The sequence below is a fragment of the Notolabrus celidotus genome, chromosome 8 (assembly GCF_009762535.1).
Source record: "Notolabrus celidotus isolate fNotCel1 chromosome 8, fNotCel1.pri, whole genome shotgun sequence".
In the NCBI taxonomy this organism is placed as follows: Eukaryota; Metazoa; Chordata; class Actinopteri; order Labriformes; family Labridae; genus Notolabrus; species Notolabrus celidotus.
Genome location: NC_048279.1, coordinates 5,370,270 through 5,390,337, shown reverse-complemented (window position 1 = coordinate 5,390,337; position 20,068 = coordinate 5,370,270). Strand labels below are relative to the sequence as shown.

General features: G+C 42.7%; 2 protein-coding genes across 2 annotated transcripts; both read left to right on the top strand.

Moving 5' to 3' along the window:
- The first annotated feature begins 585 nt into the window (after positions 1-585).
- Positions 586-13,708, top strand: cnga2a (cyclic nucleotide gated channel subunit alpha 2a). The gene is made up of 11 exons (XM_034690441.1): positions 586-680; positions 1,047-1,136; positions 2,979-3,089; positions 3,237-3,416; positions 3,507-3,617; positions 6,381-6,487; positions 10,093-10,580; positions 10,654-10,932; positions 12,062-12,160; positions 12,385-12,762; positions 12,846-13,708. Exons 2-11 carry the CDS (start codon positions 1,048-1,050, stop codon positions 13,029-13,031), a joined length of 2,028 nt encoding a protein of 675 aa, XP_034546332.1. The 5' UTR covers positions 586-680; position 1,047; the 3' UTR covers positions 13,032-13,708.
- A 1,234-nt stretch (positions 13,709-14,942) lies between these two features.
- Positions 14,943-18,463, top strand: LOC117817782 (calnexin-like). The gene is made up of 6 exons (XM_034690547.1): positions 14,943-15,058; positions 15,399-15,489; positions 16,410-16,529; positions 16,840-16,942; positions 17,063-17,136; positions 18,084-18,463. The coding sequence occupies exons 2-6, from the start codon at positions 15,412-15,414 to the stop codon at positions 18,090-18,092; spliced, it is 384 nt and encodes a 127-aa protein (XP_034546438.1). The 5' UTR covers positions 14,943-15,058; positions 15,399-15,411; the 3' UTR covers positions 18,093-18,463.
- Positions 18,464-20,068: the final 1,605 nt, after the last annotated feature.

Here is a 20,068-nt window from a genome sequence, read left to right as displayed (position 1 = left end):
AAAAAAAGTAACTCATGACAACTACATTCAGTAACAGTTTCTTATGTGATTGTAATTAATGCTAAGTTATTCTGGTGGCACAAAGGATTATGCAGAAAAACCACCTGAGACACAGGATGATGTAGATTTTAAAGCAGCTGTTGGAGAGGTTTCATGCTCTGGTTAAACAAACACACGAGTGTCAGTGAGACAAACACAGTGAGGACAGATTCATCTGAAAACAGAGAGTGTTAGATTGAAAGTATTCCCTCCTCTGTTCAGTCTGAATGAATGAAAACCATTGCACGGATAACCCTCCATCTCACTTCTTACAGGTGTGTGCATTAAACCTGCTCTGGCAGTAATCAGGAGAGTCCACGCTCATAGAGACACTCAGTGCTCGGAGGCCTCTTCAGATCAGGCTCTTGAATTCAGATGAGCCCGGTGGTGAAAGGGAACACAAGCACACATGATTTGCAATTGAAACGATGCTTTGTGCAGTGCCCTGTGATGAGTGCTTTTATCTTTCACATGTAATCACTCTGTCCATCCATCCGTTCATCCCTCTGTCCGCTCACAGGAGTCCATCCGTCCATCCTCTGTGATCGATCCTGTGAATCTACCTGACACAGACGAGGAGCTGAGCTTGAGGATCAAACTGATCTGGATCTGTGGATTTAAGGTTTCAAGACCTTCATCAGGTTTGTTGGTTTTAATGGTCTCCTCTCATTATGAGCTGTTGTCATAACTACTCCGGTTCCCGTGGTAATGTGTGATACAGGATGACCTCGTTCTGGATGACCTTCTGTTCCCGGATTGACTGTGGGTCTGTCACTGCATGTGTGAGTCCACTGTCTGAGGGACTGGCGGTCTTCTTGACTCTGTGTGTGCATGTGTCTTCAGTGTGAATTATATTGAATCAGTGTGTGTGTGTGTGTGTGTGTGTGCATGTGTGTGTGTGTGTGTGTGTGGGTGTGTGTGGGTGTGTGTGGGTGTGGGTTTGGGTGTGTCAGCTGCTTCTCGTTGTCATGAACAGTCTCACCTGAGTCTTGTTCTGGTGTGTGTAGTATGACAGGTCCAGGGCAGGACACCCACAGGCTGTCTGTGAAGACGTGGGCGGAGGACGAGAGCGACCGAGCTGACAGCACACCGAGCAGGTACACACACACACACACACACACACACACACACACACACACACACACACACACACACACACACACACACACACACACACACACACACACACACACACACACTCACACAAATTTTCATAAGTGTGCATGAACATTGGAGCGGTATTTACTAAATTATTCACATGTGAGACTTTAAAATGATCAGAAACCTCTTGACAACGTCAGCTGCATGCTTACTCATGTGAAGCTCTGGGACCTCCTCGTGTGGTGTTCAGGTCTGTGGGATCTGCTTCCAATGTTTGATAAAAGAACATGATGTGATGAATGATTTCTTCAACCTCAGACTCGTTGGACTTACACAAGAACATACACTATAAACGCAACACTTTAGTTTTTGCTCCCATTTTCCATGAGCTGAACTCAAACCTGAAAACAAGTCAGTATCTGGTGTGACCACCATTTGACTCACACAGTGCAACACATCCCCTTCACATAGAGTTGATCAGGTTGTTGATTGTGGCCTGTGGAGTGTTGGTCCACTCCTCTTCAATGGCTAAGCCAAGTGTTGGATATTTGCAGGACTTGGAACACGCTGTCGTATTCGCCGACCAAGAGCATCCGATTGTACCCACTAACACAGATTTAGACACATTAGTGAACAATGTTTGAGAGGAATAGACATTTAGTGTATGTAGAAAAAGTCTTAGATCTTTGAGTTCAGCTCATAAAAAATGGGAGCAAAAACAAGTGTTGTGTTTATATTTTTGTTCAGTGTATAAAGGAACTTATTTTCAGTGGCTGCACACTGAACTCCCCCCTACACATTTATATTACATGAATGGTGATCAGGTCCTTCTCCTAACCGGGCCTGCTGTTACTGTGTGTGTGTGATTGTGTGGATTTGTCTTTCTGCACCTGCTATTCCTGCACAACTTTGCAGCATTACATTACAAAAAAACCTCTCTGCTCTCACATTCCCGCTCATCTTATCTTTGACTTTGCGGGATATGTTCTATATTTTTCTGGGGATGTTGTGCAGCTCTGCAGCTGCTTCTTTTCACAGCCGATAAAGATGAGGAAAAAATTCTCCGCTCAGAGGGCCTTGGAAAAGATTTTGGAAGAGAGAGAAGCTTTGACTTTTCAGAGAATGAGGATCACATTTCTGTAAATTCAATAATAATGTCTGATGTGGATTTTCAAGAAAATGAGGAGACTGAACATCAGCCAGGTCCAGACAAAGTCCATCAGCAGTCAGCCACAGGACTAGGCAGGCCGTCCACAGACAGCCACAGCAGGCCTAATAATGCAATTGGTCCTGAGACCCATGAGTAACAAAAACAGGAACACAACGTGAGGGTTACAGAGTGAGAGATGATTCAATTTCAACAGGTGATGTTATCTAATGAAAACTTGATTTCTTGGTCTCTACTTTAGACTTCATCGTCATTGTGCACAGTACAAAAAATAATCTGAGAGATACTGGGGTGATGGAGGTCACAGCTCTGAGGAAGCAGCTGCTCCTCAGTCTGCTAGTCCAACATTTTATAGATCTGAATCTCCATCCTGAAGGCGCGAAGGGAAAGAGTCTGTGTTCCAGGTGTGCGTGAGTGATCTGTGGTGATGCTGGAGTCCAGGTCATCCCACAATCATCTGATCCCAAGTCCTTCCTGTGTTGTGCTGCAGCTGGCATCACTCAGAGACAGAGGATGCTGGTGAAACCTTCTTAAATCATTGTAACACTCACTGACATGTTCTTGTCTCTGTTTTTGATGTGTGTGTGTGTGTGTGTGTGTGTGTGTGTGTGTGTGTGTGTGTGTGTGTGTGTGTGTGTGTGTGTGTGTGTGTGTGTGTGTGTGTGAGCAGAGCACAGTCTGTGTGTGATGACACTTCATCAGAGCTGCAGAGAATGGCGGCCATCGACAGAAGAGATGTTAACTCCCAGAATTCTCTTCGAGGGCGCGGCGCTCTGTCCAGGTACGAGAGTGGATCAGTGATACATTCTACAGTTTTCATGAGACTGATGTATTTACCTTAATTTCAGTTTTAATGTTATTATAAAGGCTGAATCGTCAGTGGACTGTGATGTATGAGCCCATCATTTGTCTGCCCCCCTGTCTTCAGGATAGTCAACATGGTGATGACTCTCAGAGAGTGGGCACAAAAGAGTTTGACCGAGGAGACGGAGCGGCCCGATTCCTTCCTGGAGCGTTTCAGAGGCCCGCCTGACCAACAGGCCCCGCCCAGCAGGTTCAGCCACACCGGCTCTGATGCAGAGAACGAAATCAGGCGCTCCAGACACAAGTAAGGAGATGAGGAACTGACACATTACATACTCCCGAAAGCATCTCCTGACACTCACAGATGATGCTTTGTTTCCTCCCTCTCTCTCAGGAAGAAGAAGTTCAGTGTTGTGGTCTTGTCCCCGTCTGATGATGCATACTACCACTGGCTGCTGGTGATTGGAGCTGCTGCGTTTTATAACTGGACCCTTCTGGTGGTCAGGTTGGGAACTGTAATTATTCTTAAACATGAGTCTCTATGTTACTCTATTATTAACAAAGACCCAACATCAAGACAGGATCAGATCCAGTCCCATCTTACAGACAGGACTCATTCTGATCTCATCTTAATCCACCATGAGCAGAGCACTTTGCAGCATTTAGCAAGTTACAGTGGCAAGGACAAACTTCCTTTAACAGGCAGAAACCTCCAGCAGGACCAGACTAATGTTAGACACACATCTGCTGAGACCTTGTTGGAGAGAGGGATAGACAAAACTGAAAAGAGAGAGATATGGATTGAGCCAAACAACAATAACAACATTGAAAACAAAAGAGATTCAGACTCCCAAATACAATACATTTTTTCCAACTCAGACTAAAATGTTCAGGCAACATGTAGATAACTATCATGATTGATAGTTAGTGGATATTTTATGTTATGAGAGCCTGACCCATGCACCTGTTGACACATATTAGCATCATAAAGTAACCACTACACATTACATGTCTTCTTCACAGTCATCATCAGTATTGGTCTCATAAATCACGTGATGTTTCAGCTGTGAAATCTGTAGTTGTTACAGCTGTTGCTTTCAAAGCCCTTTGTGTATGATAATAACACAGAAAGTATTAAAGAGTGTCAGACAGAAGTGAATGCATGTACCTGTCAACAGAACAGGATGAAAAAACACAACAAAATGAGATCTCTGTAGGGGTGGAGCCAAGGGGGCCGCCACCCTGAAATCTTACACTATGATTGGCTATTTGCATTGTCAGAGAGATTTTTAAAGTCAAAAGTTATAAATCCAGAATATAACTGTTATTAAATCTTTTAAATTTGAAGTTAAAGAAGATTTGATTAGTGGAGATAATTCAACTAGGTTGGGGTTAAGCTCTGAATGCCTGGCCCCCCCTACAAGAGTCAACACTCCAGTCCAAAGAAGTCCAGCTCTGCCCCTGGATATCTCACAGTTGCGCACACATGCTTGTAAAATGAACACTCCTTTAAAGCTCAGTTAATTTTTCATATGATAACTGAATGACTGCACCACACAGTACCTTCTGCAGGTCAGAATGTTTCAGTCCATTCAAATGTTCTTCTATCTAAAGGCTTCTTTTATTTTAGCTCAGAATCATCCTGATCAACATCATGACAGCTGTTATCAGCATACACGTTACGTCCTCCACCAAATAGCATATTTTCTGACATATTTTGTGGCACTGAAAAGCTAAAAGGACTTTTTTTCCCCCTCTGGAACCATGAGGATAATATTCAGCCAAGTATTGGCTGCGAGAAGTCATGATAGGCAAATATCTGTCAACACGAACATCAACTTAACAAGGTTATTAAAGTGTCAGTGATTATTTACAGCCTGCTTCTCTGCCCTGAGGAGTAAAAACAACAGAGGCAGGTTGGATGTAATACGATTGTATGATTGATGTAATTCCAGATTTTGATTTTGGCACTATTTGTTGGCTGGTCGACTTCTTAACAATGAGGTCTCAGAGGACCCGTGTTAATGACACCCCTCAGCCTTAGAGTGTTCCACAAGCTCTCCTCAGGGGTGTGTTCTGTCACCCCTGTTGTTTATGCTTTACACAAATGAATGTCAGAGTAAGTTTGAGTCACAGTTCATAATTAAATTAGCTGACGACTCAGTGATAGTCAGCCTCTTTTTATTAAATGTTGTGATGATTCTTATTTGCATTTAAATGTCTCAAAAACAAAAGAAATACTGATTGATTTTCATCAGAACCAACCAGTAAAGGCACCAACTGTCATCAGTGGATCAGCTGTGGAGACAGTGAATCAGTATGAATACTTAGGCACAACCCTTGATGACAAACTGACTTTTAATGCAAACACTGATGCCATTAGCAAAAAGGCCAATCAGAGACTCTTTTTCTTGAGGAAGCTGAATGGAAGTTGAGGAAGTTTTAATGTTGACAGATCACTTTTAAAATTATTAATCTTTTATTGAGTCTATTTGAACTTTTGCGATGACCTCTTGGTTTGGTAACCTCAGCACTTCGAACAAAAACAGGTTAGATTACATTGTCAAAGTCTGCCCAAAGATCATTGGCACTAATCTTAATAATCTTGGCCATCTCTATCAAGTGAGAGACACTCAGAAGGCAAAGGCCATCCTTGAAGACCCTCACCACCCCCTTTATTCAGAGTTTAGACTTTTGCATACAGGGAGGAGGTTCACTTATACTAGGAGGGCCAGATCTAACAGGTGTCTTAGATCATTTGTGCCTTCCACTGTTGGGTTTTTAAACAAGCTGTAGGGTTGTTGCCATTACACATTGGATTGTGGTTCCTTTGGTCTCATATGAAAATGATGTCATCCACGGGAGTTATATGTTATGTCTTTAAATTAAATGTGTGAACTTGTGTTTGTTTATTATGTGTATTGCTTGTGTGTATGTGATGCTTGTGGGGACTTCTGTTGCAAACCAAATTGCCCCTTGGGGACAATAAAGATTTTACAAATCCAAAACCAAATAAGGACAGTGTCACCATAAGACTTGGCAGGACTTAAAGATGTGCAACATACAGTTACCTCCTACAGCAAATACAATGCCCCGATTAAATAGGATAAATATTAAATGTTCTGCCTACAACAGAGAAAACGTAGTCTGATGTTTTACTGTAACTCACTCAGATGATGTTTCCAAGGCCTAAAGTGTGCGCAGAGCATCTTGTGAGGGTTTTTGACTCCCTCAGGTTTTAACACTCTAACTGTGTCCTCTTCTGCAGGGCCTGTTTCGATGAGCTCCAGATGGTAAATGTGCTGGTGTGGATGGTCCTGGACTACCTCTGTGATGGAGTCTACATTCTGGATATAGCCGTTCGTCTCCACACAGGTATTTGCCCTTTTCATACGGCCAATTCAAAGTCTCTCCATCAATATGAATGTCTCAGAGGCTTAATGGTGGGACCAAGTCGCCCCATCACTGTGAGGGTATCTGAGGCCGTAATAGAGGTGTCACAGAGTGTTAACATGGTGCATGCCAGGAGAGCATGCAGAGCAGACAGCAGATTGTGTGTGTGTACTCCTACAACACTCCTACAAAGGTGTGATGATGATGATGATGCTGGTGTGAGTTGCAGTTCTGAAAAAAGGGAAGTACTTCTCTGATTTTTTCTATATGTAAATGTTTTCTCTCGATCATGTCATGACTGTAGCCCTCCATACACCTCACATTTATGTCTTAGATGTGATCACAAATGGATAGCCTCAGCTAATGTGGAAATGTAATAACACAGTTGCATTGAGATCACCTCAAAATCCGGCCCCTCAGATCATGTTCAGACGTGGTGTGTGCAGCACGTGTCCACACTCTTTTAGCAGAGTGTACTAGAATCTGTCTCTGGCCACGCTGGAGGACCGCCTCAGCTCAGATCCACAAACTCACAACCAATTTCCCAACTAACTCAGTAAATCGAAATGTATTTGAACACACTTAAAGTGTGTTTATTCTTTTAACACAAGCAACTGCTCACCTTGATGAGGTGTGAGGGTGAGACACATCAGGATCAGGGAAGATTATGAGGAAGAAGATGTGGGCTAAAACCATGTCATCATTCATCATATGCCATAGGCACTGCTTAGCCTTTGTCTTCGTAATTTTTTCGCTGCAGGAAATGGCAGAAACTTGTTTGGTTTTTCTTTTTGGTCACAGCAGGGACTTGGCTTGGGAACCGGAGGATCGTTAGTTTAGGTCCTAGTATGGACTATGTTTGAAAGTCTGACTGGTAGCTGGAGAGGTGGTAGTTCATTTCCTGGGCACTGCCGATGTGGTACTGGTCTGATGGCAGCCCCCTCAATTACCCCTTTTTCGACCAAGGCAGTTTCAGGGCCAGTTCGGAGCCGGCGCTCAATTGAAAACCTTTTTATGGTGTTTCGACTGCAAGTGAACCGGCTCCCGGGGCTGCTGGGAAAAGCGGTCACGTAAATCTGAGGCATGCCTCTTCCACAGGCTTGAGCGGGAGGAAAAACAAACGGGTGCTGTGTTGGTTTGTGAGTTCAACCAGCTCTGAACCAGCGCGAGCACCAGCCTGGAAATACAACTCGGTTTGCGTTGGTCGAAAAGAGGTATCTGACATCTCTTCATTAGCACATGTCCATAGGAGCCTGATTGTGTGTGTGTGTGTGTGTGTGTGTGTGTATGTGTGTGTATATAAATGTGTGTGTAGCATGATCTGACACCAAAGGGGGAACAAAACGTCCCCAATGAGATTAATAAATCTTCTTCTTCTTCTTCTTCTTCTTCTTCTTCTTCTTCTTCTTCTTCTTCTTCTTCTTCTTCTTCTTCTTCTTCTTCTTCTTCTTCTTCTTCTTCTTCTTCTTCTCACAGCACCATCCCTAAGCTACATCCTCACCTAATGTTTGTGCTACAAGAAATAAGAACAGAGCAAAAGTGTGATTTTATATTAATGCATTAAGGTGTTGCAGAAGAGGCACACACACGCACACACACACGTACGCACACACACACAAACACACACGCTGGGCTGTTTTGTCTCGCCCCTGTTACTTCCTGTGATGACAGCTCAGCAGCAGGATGACTTTGTTCCATCATTACACCTCCATGACATTTTCATGGAAGGAAGACCCAACAGGAGCACGGGAGTCCCAGCTTAAATTAGCAGTGTGAAAGAGGCTTATAACAATGCAGCCCATGGATTATGGCACACATGCTGACTGACTCAGATTAGCTGTTATGAGCTCTGTGTGAGGGAGTACAGAGCTGAGCTGTCTCTGTCTGGAGTCCTTTTCTCTTTATGTTTGACTGATTGGTGGGAGAGTGTTGATATGAAAGAGGACACGTGGTTAAATAGTTACCTTAGATTACTCAGGAAAGACTCTCTCTCCAGTGTCAGTCAGATGAGCCGTGTTGATTTAAAGAGTTCTCCACACTAACATGTCATGGCAGGGTGAGTCCCACTGTAGCCGCCACTCTACATTTTGTTTATAACAGGCGTGTCCAAAGTCCGGCCTGAGGTCTATGTTTTGACGTCCCCGAGCTTCCATCGTGTTATTAATAGAACAGAAATTAATCTCATCCTGAATTATGTGTACATTTTCAGTTTCATTCAAGCGCACAAACAAAACTAAAGTCCAGAAACGTCTCATAGAGCTTCATATGGACGACTCGTGTAAAGACAGAGCTCTATAAACTCTGCAGGATGACAACAGAGAAGAAACACAAGAACTCTTACAGTGGACAAGTTTTAAAATGAATGTTTTTATCATGATGTGAAAATGTTCTTGATGAACTCTGGTCAAAGTTATAAAATTGTTCAGAACGCAGGAAAATAAATATTTAATTGTAGAAATGTTTTCCACTGGTCCAGAAAGACTTAAAAACAACATGAAAAAGAAATGTGATCAAATCCTGATCGTGATCCTGACATAAAAAAATATGATTTTTCACACATTGCCTGACCCCGATGAAGGCAAGGAAGGTTTATTTTCAAGGCACTATTCATACAAAGAGCAATTCAAAGTGGTTTACAGAGTTGAAAACAAAAACAAATAATCAGCCCCCTTCACTGCTCTGAAGTCTGTAACTTGCAGAGTTTCACTGTCCTGCCAGACACAGAATCACAACTGGTCTTGTCTTAACCGAAATGAACCCTTTAATTACTTCTTCCCAAGGATTAAGACTCACACATTGAATCTTTTCTTTGTCGAGTTGCAGCCCGAAGCTGGCTCAGACCTCTTGACACCCCTGCAGGGTGCCCGTATGCCCAACATCTAGTAGATCCAATATCAGCTTAACTCCATAACAATATACCTTGTCCGAAAATAACCAATTTAAAATATGACATTAAACAAACATAAGCATGAAAAAATAAAATATTTTAAAATCTAAGATCAAGAAAGAAAGAAAGTAAAATTATTCAAAATATTTCATTAAAACTCTTAAAAGAAAGAAATTAAAAGAAATGCTTTTAAAAGTTTCTAAAAAATGTTAAAAGTTTGTTGTTAAATAAATGAAAACTAAGGTTCAAAATGGGTTTGCATCCAGTAGTGAGTAGAAAGAGGAACGTTTTTAGTCTGGAATTAAAAGTGGTCAGAGTCTGGGCCTGTCTAATACTATCTGGGAGATTATTCCAGGCCTGTGCTGCATAATAATAACAAAAGGCTGCTTCTCCATGCTTTGTTCTGACCCTCGGTCAGAAGAACATTTTCCTCCAGAAGAAGATAAAGTTTGTTAAAGTTGATGTGGTGTGTAGAGACCTGAGGACTACCTAGTGACTGATTTATTTAGAAATTATTGAACTTAATTGTTATAAAATAGAGATTTAATTTATAACATTTATGGTTCACAAGTGTCACTAGGGGTCGCTGGCCATGAGGTTTTTTGACGACATCAAATGTGGCCCTCTTTGATAAAGGTTTGGACACCACTGGATTATAATCTGGGAGACACTGATTGATTCAGTGTTTTCTGTGCTTAAGGTTTCTTGGACCAAGGCTTGATGGTGAAAGATGTGCGACGCCTCCGAGAAACCTACATCCGAACCTTACGGTGTAAACTCGACATCTGCTCCATCCTTCCCACGGACCTCCTGTACCTGAGCGTGGGAATCAGCTACACCCCTCTCCTTCGATTCAACAGGCTGCTGCGCCTGCCCCGCCTGTTTGAGCTGTTTGAACGCACCGAGACACGAACCGGCTACCCCAATGCTTTCCGGATCTGTAAACTGGTTCTGTACATCCTGGTGATCATCCACTGGAACGCCTGTGTGTACTACAGCTTTTCCAAGGCCCTCGGACTGGGGTCAGACTCCTGGGTGTACCCCAATGCATCAGATCCTGAGTTTGGCTCCCTGTCGAGAAGTTACATCTACTGTCTGTACTGGTCCACCCTCACACTGACCACGATCGGAGAGACGCCTCCTCCTGTGAGAGATGAGGAGTACTTGTTCCTGATTTTTGACTTTCTGGTGAGTTATAAGCACAGGGGTAATAAGATCTGAGTGTGATCTCAGTTGTTCCATGATTATTTTTCCATTCCAGGTTGGTGTTCTGATTTTCGCCTCCATCGTGGGAAACGTCGGGTCTATGATCTCCAATATGAACGCCACCAGAGCCGCCTTTCAAAGCCGTGTCGATACGCTGAAACACTACATGCACTTCAGACACGTGAGCAAGGGGCTGGAGCAGCGCGTCATCCGCTGGTTTGACTACCTCTGGACCAATCAGAAGACGATCGATGAGCAGGAAGTGCTGAGGAGTCTGCCAAACAAACTGAGAGCAGAGATCGCGATAAATGTTCACCTGGATACTCTGAAGAAGGTAGAGACAAACCCATCCCCTCTTTAAGTCCCTTTAACTGTATTATTTTAATATTTTAATGTAGAGGGTCATGACAGAAAGAAGAAGATCTCAGATACAAGCGGCTGAAATGAGTTTCCTCTGAAGGGTGTCTGGGCTCAGCTTTAGAGAGAGGGTCAGGAGCTCAGACATCTGGGGGGAGCTCGGATTAGAGCTGCTGCTCCTTCACGTTGAAAGGAGTCAGCTGAGGAGGTTCGGGTATCTGATAAGGATGCCTCCCGGACGCCTCCCTTTAGAAGTGTTCCAGGCACATCCAACTGGGAGAAGGCCCTGGGGAAGACCCAGAACTCAGTGGAGGGATTATATATCCTGCCTGGTCTGGGATCACCTCAGGATTCTCAAGGAGGAGCTGGAAAGTGTTGCTGGGGAGAGGAGAGGGATGTCTGGGTCAATTTGCTTGGACTGCTACCGCTGCAACCCAACCCCGGATAAGCTGAAGAAAATGGATGGATGGATGGATGGATGGATGGATGGATGGATGGATGGATGGATGGATGGATGGATGATGGATGGATGGATGGATGATGGATGGATGGATGGATGGATGGATGGATGGATGGATGGATGGATGGATGGATGGATGGATGGATGGATGGATGGATGGATGGATGGATGGATGATGGATGGATGGATGGATGGATGGATGGATGGATGGATGGATGGATGATGGATGGATGGATGGATGGATGGATGATGGATGGATGGATGGATGATGGATGGATGGATGGATGGATGGATGGATGGATGGATGGATGGATGGATGGATGGATGGAAATGGATGGATGGATGGATGGATGGATGGATGGATGGATGGATGGATGGATGGATGGATGGAGTGTGGAGGGATTATATATCCTGCCTGGTCTGGGATCACCTCAGGATTCTCAAGGAGGAGCTGGAAAGTGTTGCTGGGGAGAGGGATGTCTGGGTCAATTTGCTTGGACTGCTACCGCTGCAACCCAACCCCGGATAAGCTGAAGAAAATGGATGGATGGATGGATGGATGGATGGATGGATGGATGGATGGATGGATGGATGGATGGATGGAGTATATAGAAAGGTTACATTACTTCTGTTTGTGTTCACATAGGTGCGTATCTTTCAAGACTGTGAGTCCGGCCTTCTTGTTGAGCTGGTATTGAAACTCCGACCTCAGGTCTTCAGTCCTGGAGATTACATCTGTAGAAAGGTCAGTGTCACCTGTAATGGTTAGTACATGATTGATGTCTCCCACTGAAGGGTTGTGATAGTCAACGATCATGTGTCGAAACACAGCAGCTTATTTGTTTTTGGTCAGCCAGCACACACACCAAATACTGGATCCTGCTTTGTTTTATCAGCATCAGTGCTATCATTAAATCAAGCAGCACAAGGCTCTGGTTGTTTGTTCATGTCAGTCTTTGTTTTCTGAAGGGGGACGTGGGTAAGGAGATGTACATAATCAAAGATGGCCAGCTGGCAGTAGTGGGGGAGGACGGAGTCACCCAGTTCGCTGTTCTCACCTCCGGAAGCTGCTTCGGAGAAATCAGCATCCTGAACATCAGTGGCAGCAAGATGGGGAACAGACGCACGGCAAACATCCGCAGCCTGGGATACTCAGACCTGTTCTGCCTTTCCAAACAAGACCTGATGGACGCGCTGCAGGAGTACCCTCACGCCAGGGCCCAGCTGGAACAGAGGGGGCGGGACATCCTGCAGAAGGAGGGGCTTCTGGAGGAGATAAACGTGTCTGCAGGGGAGGAGGTGGAGGAGAAGGTGGAGAGGCTGGAGACCAGTCTGGACCGGCTGCAGGTCAGAAGTCTCCTGATGCTGTTGTAATGTTAAGCACTCATCACAGTGATGATAATGATAACTCATCTGTTCTTTGTTTTCAGACGTGTCTGGCCCGTCTGCAGAGCGAGTTTAACTCCTCACAGCTCCGTCTGAAGCGGCGACTCACAACTCTGGAACAAAACACCACGACTGTGGTGACGGGCAGTGGCTTCCTGTCTGATGCTGACGGCAACGACAGTGTTTGTGGGGGTGATGGTGCTCGCAGTGAAATCAACATCCGGCTCTGAGTAACAGACTCTAATTCTGAAGCACAGGATGGAGACACAAACAGTCACCATGTTTCTTTAGCTCTTCATGAAATCACATATAAGAAGTGTAAATCAAAGTTTCTTCATGTTATTGGAACTGTTTGCTTCTAACAGAAAAACAGACTTGGTTCTTTGTTTTATGATTCTGGTTTTGGGCCACAAAAACTTTTTTAAATGCTGGTGATTTTGGTTCATTAAAATATTTGTACCTTCACTTTAAAGGTCTAAATTTTCTACAGCAAAGTCTCCCCAGATGTATTTTTCTCATCACATAGTACATTTTGTGTTTAGAGGAACAGATCATTATTGGAAAGACACCAGCTCTCAGTCTGAATGATTCATTCATCTTTACTCTGGCTCGCTGTATGTTTTAGGATTGATAATAAGATTGTACTTATTACTTTTAAAGCTCTTGTTGGACTTTCTCAAAGCTGCACATCAGACATTTTAATACCGTACGAGCCGAAGCTTACATTAAGATCCTCGGGAAGGCGTTTACTGTGTGTTCAAATGCCAAAATGAAAACAAAAGGGGACAGGGGCGTTTGCAGTGAGGGGTCTCGGGAATGATCTGCCCGAGGAGATCAGGTCTTCTGAGTCAGGGATGTCTTTGAAATCCTTTCTTAAAACATACTTTTATCACACAGCCTTTCATGATTTGACCTGAAATTCATTTTAATTTACTTGATTTAACCGTTTTCAATATATATTTTAAAATAATTATATTCCTTTTGTTTTATTTTAAGTATTTTCTTTGTCTTTTAAAATATGTTTTATTTCTCGATCTTGCCTTTTGTGATTTTATGACCCACTTGTTTTATTTTGCTACCCATGTAAAGCACCATGTAACTTGGCTTTTGAAAAGTGCTCTATAAATGAAACTATTATTATTATTATTATTATTATTATTATTATTATTATTATTATTATTATCATTATTATTATTATTATTATTATTATTAGTAGTAGTAGTAGTAGTAGTAGTAGTAGTAGTAGTAGTAGTATTATGACTATTATTATTATTTATTTGTACTATATTTTATTTGTATTACCATTTTTTTATTATTATCATTGTTATTATTATTTCTTTAAATTTTTGTTATTATTTTATTTTTATTTTTATTATTTGTTTATTATTATTAATTGTAGTATTATTATCATTATTGTATTATTTTTTTAATCATTATTAGTATTATCATTATATTATTATTACCATTGTTATTATTATTATTTTTTTACTTTTTTTTTTTCTATCCCAAATACCCCCAGGCTGTCCCCTTTCAGCTGACATATAATCCATTGGAAATTAAAGCTCCTGTGAGGGACTTTCTGAATTTTAGCGCCCCCTGTGGTCAAGTGATACCTCTCTCCCTCTGTGCTGGTCTCATCCAGCACACTTCTAAGTCATTTTAAGACAGAAATCCTTCCCTTGCCTTATTATCAAAAGTAAAAATAACGGCGAGTACTTTCTGTTGTCTCACCTGACACCTACCCCCTCACAGTGGTTCCAGATATTAAAAATGAAAACATAAAACTGGTCGGTCTCTTTGCTGATGGTCTTGTTTACCTTTGTAGCTCATAAAGAGTTTCATATCCAGCTACAATTCCTCACAGGAGCAACATGAGAATATAAAGACTCTTCGGTGTTAGCTGATGATTATGTGTTATAACGTTCATACTACTGTACTATTTTCATAAATTGTTTTTGTAATAGTTCCATTTCAACAAATCAAAGTCTGTATTATATATTGAGAGCTTTACGATTAAAGACACGGTTAAATCCTTAACTGATGGTGAGCATTCTTTGTAATGATCACTCCTTTATTACCGTGACAGGCCGTATGAGTGTGCAGCTTGTGTGTTGATCACCATGTCATCGCCGGCTAATGTGTATACTGCAGGCTTTGCTGCCTGTCAGCAAACGAGCTGAGACCAAAGTCCAACCCCACATGACTTGAAGATTTCAGGAAGTGTCCTCTGAGGAACTCTGCAGCTGTGTGTTAAAAGGTAGGGTGTAGTTTGTTTCTCTGCAGCTTCCTCTCTTCTTTCTCTTTCTTTTTCAGGTTTCTTTGTATGTCTTGTTTTTGCGAACGTGTGATTTCTTCTGGTAACACTTCCTTATCTCAGAGGCTTGTCATCCGATTTCTCCTCTTTGATCTTTTTGTCTGTTTGAGCCCCAAAGTCAAAAAACCTACGAACATAGATTAGAACAAACTGTGGTCTTATATGAGTGTTATCTCTGAGTGTGTGTGAACATCATGCAATGTAATGACTGCTGTGTGTGTGTGCGTCTGGATGACTGTGCATGGACTTGGATCACACACTTGTATGAACATGTTGTCTGCAGGTGTTTTTGCAGCATGGGAGTCTACTGGAGATGTCTGCTGCCGTGCGTTGTGCTGTTAGCCAGTGTGACTCCAGTGTCAGCTGCAGCTCAGGTAAGAGCCAAGATTATGATGAGATTGATATTCTTTTAAGATCTGGTGATGTCAGCACAGATACACGGATACACAGATACACAGGTACACAGGTACACAGATACACAGATACACAGATACACAGGTACACAGGTACACAGATACACAGATACACAGATACACAGATACACAGGTACACAGGTACACAGATACACAGGTACACAGGTACACAGGTACACAGGTACACAGATACACAGATACACAGCTACACAGATACACAGGTACACAGGTACACAGGTACACAGGTACACAGATACACAGGTACACAGGTACACAGGTACACAGGTACACAGGTACACAGGTACACAGATACACAGATACACAGGTACACAGGTACACGGGTACACAGATACACAGGTACACAGGTACACAGGTACCCAGGTACACAGATACACAGATACACAGCTACACAGATACACAGGTACACAGGTACACAGGTACACAGGTACACAGGTACACAGATACACAGGTACACAGGTACACAGGTACACAGGTACACAGATACACAGGTACACAGGTACACAGATACACAGCTACACAGATACACAGATACACAGCTACACAGGTACACAGGTACACAGGTACACAGGTACACAGATACACAGGTACACAGATACACAGATACACAGGTACACAGGTACACAGGTACACAGGTACACAGATACACAGATACACAGGTACACAGGTACACAGATACACAGATACACAGATACACAGATACACAGGTACACAGGTACACAGGTACACAGATACACAGATACACAGGTACACAGGTACACAGGTACACAGGTATACAGATACACAGATACACAGATACACAGATAAACAAACGCAGATCACAACCCTGTGAAACAAGATCTGCTTGTATGTGTGTGTTGTAGCCAGGTTTCATAGAGAGTCTACTTTTGGCCACACACCAGCGTCCCTGGCTCTGGGGCGTGTATGTCTTCACTGTTGGACTTCCTGTCATCCTCTTCATCAGCTTCATGTGGCCTGACAAGGTACAGCACAAATTTAACAGAGGTGTGAGTTTGTTTATGTGTCGGATTGTTCAGCATCAGATCACAAGGACGTATGGTTTTTCCCTGTAGCAGGGGCCCGTATGCACACCCAGCCATTAGTGATGAAAAATAAGGCTAATGGTCCCGTTTGTATTATGGCTGGACGTGCATACGGGCCCTGGTCGTCAAGACTAATGGAGAAGTTACAAGATTTTCAAGAGTGTGTGTGTGTGTGTGTGTGTGTGTGTGTGTGTGTGTGTGTGTGTGTGTGTGTGTGTGTGTGTGTGTGTGTGTTTGTGTGTGTCTGCAGAGGTTTGGGCCCCCTGATCAACCGTATTACTATAAGAAGTCTGATGATGCACAACCAGATGATCCCAACGTCTCACAGTGGACAGAGTCGGTCAACCCCAAAGGTTCTTTTATTTAAAGTACAATATATAAACACAGGTAGCAGTGATAGAGGTTCTACATCAGCAGTAGTCTTCCAGGTAGTCTGTCCATTTCTCTCCTTTCACTTTGTTTCTCTTTTTCAGAAAAGGCTGATGGAGCTGCGACAAGGAGGAGAGACACTCATGGTGTCCAGAAGAAGTCTGATTTAGACCACAAGGTGAGAGTAAACACAGTTCAGGTGACGATGACCGACTCACTTTACAAACAGCGGGCCTACGCTGATGCAAGAGGCTTAATGTCAGACTATAAATAAGGTACAGCTAAAGTGGGTGTGTTTTATACATGTTTATGACCACACTGTGAGACTTTTTGAATAAAACAATATTTAAGAGCAGAATTCAGGCGGAGTAGATCCAAAGTTATTTTCTGGTTTGTTTGTTTTAACCATAGACTGTATAAATAATGGACGTAGTATCCGTGACGTCACCCGTCTGTTTCTGAAGAGCTGTTTTGAGGCCCATCGTCGGAGGGAGCCATATTGCTGCTGTTGAGCTAGTGTGAGGTAAAGAGGCGGGCTTCGAGCCTCCTAGTCAACAGCTACAGTGTTCCCGCCTGTCAATCAAGTCAGCTGTGGCTCTCATTGGAAGACTCATAATCTCAATATCTTCTTGCTGTGTTAGAAAAAGAATTCACCCCCTGTTCAGTGTGTGTCGATCGAGAAATGAGCTATCCAGACTACACTTGTTTTTTGTACCAGGCTGTAAACATGTTTATTTCTGCTGTAAAGATCGTCTTCTTTGAATTGGTGTGTATGTGGATTCTGGTACTTCTGGAGCCAGCCTCATGGGACTGCAGTTTTTTTTTTGCACATCCCCATTGGACTCATATTTTTAGACTGAAGGTTGCCACTTGATTTTTATCTGTCAGAAACAGTCCTCTGAGTTTTAACCCTTAAATACCAGGTTACACATCATTAACTAGCATTTATTTGTTCCCAAGCAGCTCTGCTATGACCGTGCTTATTTAAAGGCATTGTATTGTGAGATAGTGCATTTCTGTTTTGGTGCTCTTTAGCAGCTCCTTGGTACTGTTGGTAACTGTTTTCATATTTGCATGCAGAAACGAATATGTATTTACATAAATGTGTATGTGTGTGTTGAGTAGAAACACTGATTGGAGCATTAACCCAGGAGAAGAGCTCATCAGCAGAGGAGAGAGACCACCATTCAAGAGGAAGTGCTGAACAGAGAACTATCACACCTTCGGCCGCCTGAAATGACGACGATATCTGAGCAAATGCTGTGTTATAGTTGTGGGATTGAAAAACAGAAAGGTCAAAGTTAAATTGCTTCTGAATGTTCCCATTGAATGTGTTATCTGTACAGATCAGGTACTGTAAATGTGTGGTGTTTGCCAAGCTCTGCTTTAAAGAGTATTTCACCTGGATCAGCTGTTCAGGGCTGTCTGTGTATGTAGCTGTAGTGGCTCCACCTGGTGGCAGTTAAAGGTAAAAACTCTTTTTAGTCATTTGACTGATAAAAAGCTCCCTTTGATATAAAGTGTCTGCTGTGTCTTTTATCATCATGGTCTGATTAATGTGTCCTGCACTTAAACATAATCTAATACACTGAAATCACTGAAATCCTATGGAGAGTATTTGTCCTATTCCTCAATGCCAAAACTCCCCAGATGTTGACTGATTCAGGAACATGTCTCAGTATGCATCTAACCAATCTACCTCACATAGTGTTTCCCACAATGCACAGCGCTTATGTTCTCGTTCTTTTTTCTTCTGTATATGACGGGGGCACTCAGTTTTTAGGTAATGTGAAAGTTATTAAATTCCATATAAACCACTTCTTAACTTTTTAAATCATAATTGATGCTAAAAAAGCATTTTCTCTATCAGCTTGGCCGTTGTTTACTTCCGCTTTTCGAAACTGGAAATTCAGTGACGTCTGGCCCAGCGTACTGCAACGCAGATCCAACAGAACAGTCATAGTACATACTTAATTCAAACGCAGTATGTAGTAGGCAGTACCTACTGCCTACTATATTAGTAAGTATGTAGCAGGCCGTTTCGAAAACAGTCTCTGTCGCTTACTTTAACTCTTCCTGTCCCATTAAAGTTACTAACCATAGACCTTTCTGGAGTCCCTGAGCTCCCTTGTCTCGTAGGTTCCTCTGGATCTCTGCAGCTGTGGACGTGCCAGACTGCAGCTGCTACATCTACTACCATCCATCTCACCACTATCATCTCTCTCTCTTCATCTCCCTCTATCCCTCTCTCCAACTCGGTCTCAGCAGATGTGTGTCTAACATGAGTCTGGTCCTGCTGGAGGTTTCTGCCTTTTAAAGGAAGTTTGTCCTTGTCACTGTAACTTGCTAAATGCTGCAAAGTGCTCTGCTCATGGTGGATTAAGATGAGATCAGACTGAGTCCTGTCTGTAAGATGGGACTGGATCTTATCTTGTCTTGATGTTGGGTCTTTGTTAATAATAGAACATAGAGTACGGTCTAGACCTGCTCTGTTTGGAAAAAGTCTGAGGATAACATTTGATGACTAACATGAGCAGCATTCACAAATCTGGAGTACTGACCATTTCATCCCACTGAAATGATAAGTGATAAACTGATACCGCCAGAGGAATTTCACTTCTTGGAAAAAAATGTTGTTTCTCAAAACGTGTCTCCTCCTGCTCTGCTCCTCACTGTGTTGTCCAGTTCTGACCCTCAGCAACTTTAAGCTACTCTCTGCTATGACATTAGACTTTAGAACAACATCTTAATCAAAATGACAGTGAGGGTATTTAATGAGTCACAGAGATTAGCTATATGAGCGACCGTAAAGGAAAAATGAAAAAAGCTGGGGAGTCAAAAAGTGATGGCAGATAACAGACTAAAGATGGAAGAAGAAGTTGATGATAACATCATGTCCTGTTTTAACCAAATTCATGTTTCAGACTACTCTTTCTGCAACCTTCAAACATCATAAAAATGCTATTTATTCTTCCTCCTTTCCTTTCCTTTTCATTGTTGTGAGACGAAACTGGAGATTTCCCAGAAAACGTGTGTACTTTTGGCTGTATGCATGTGTTCTGAACACTCCCTGCATACTTTGTATATTTTATGCTCTGTGGAGAATCAGG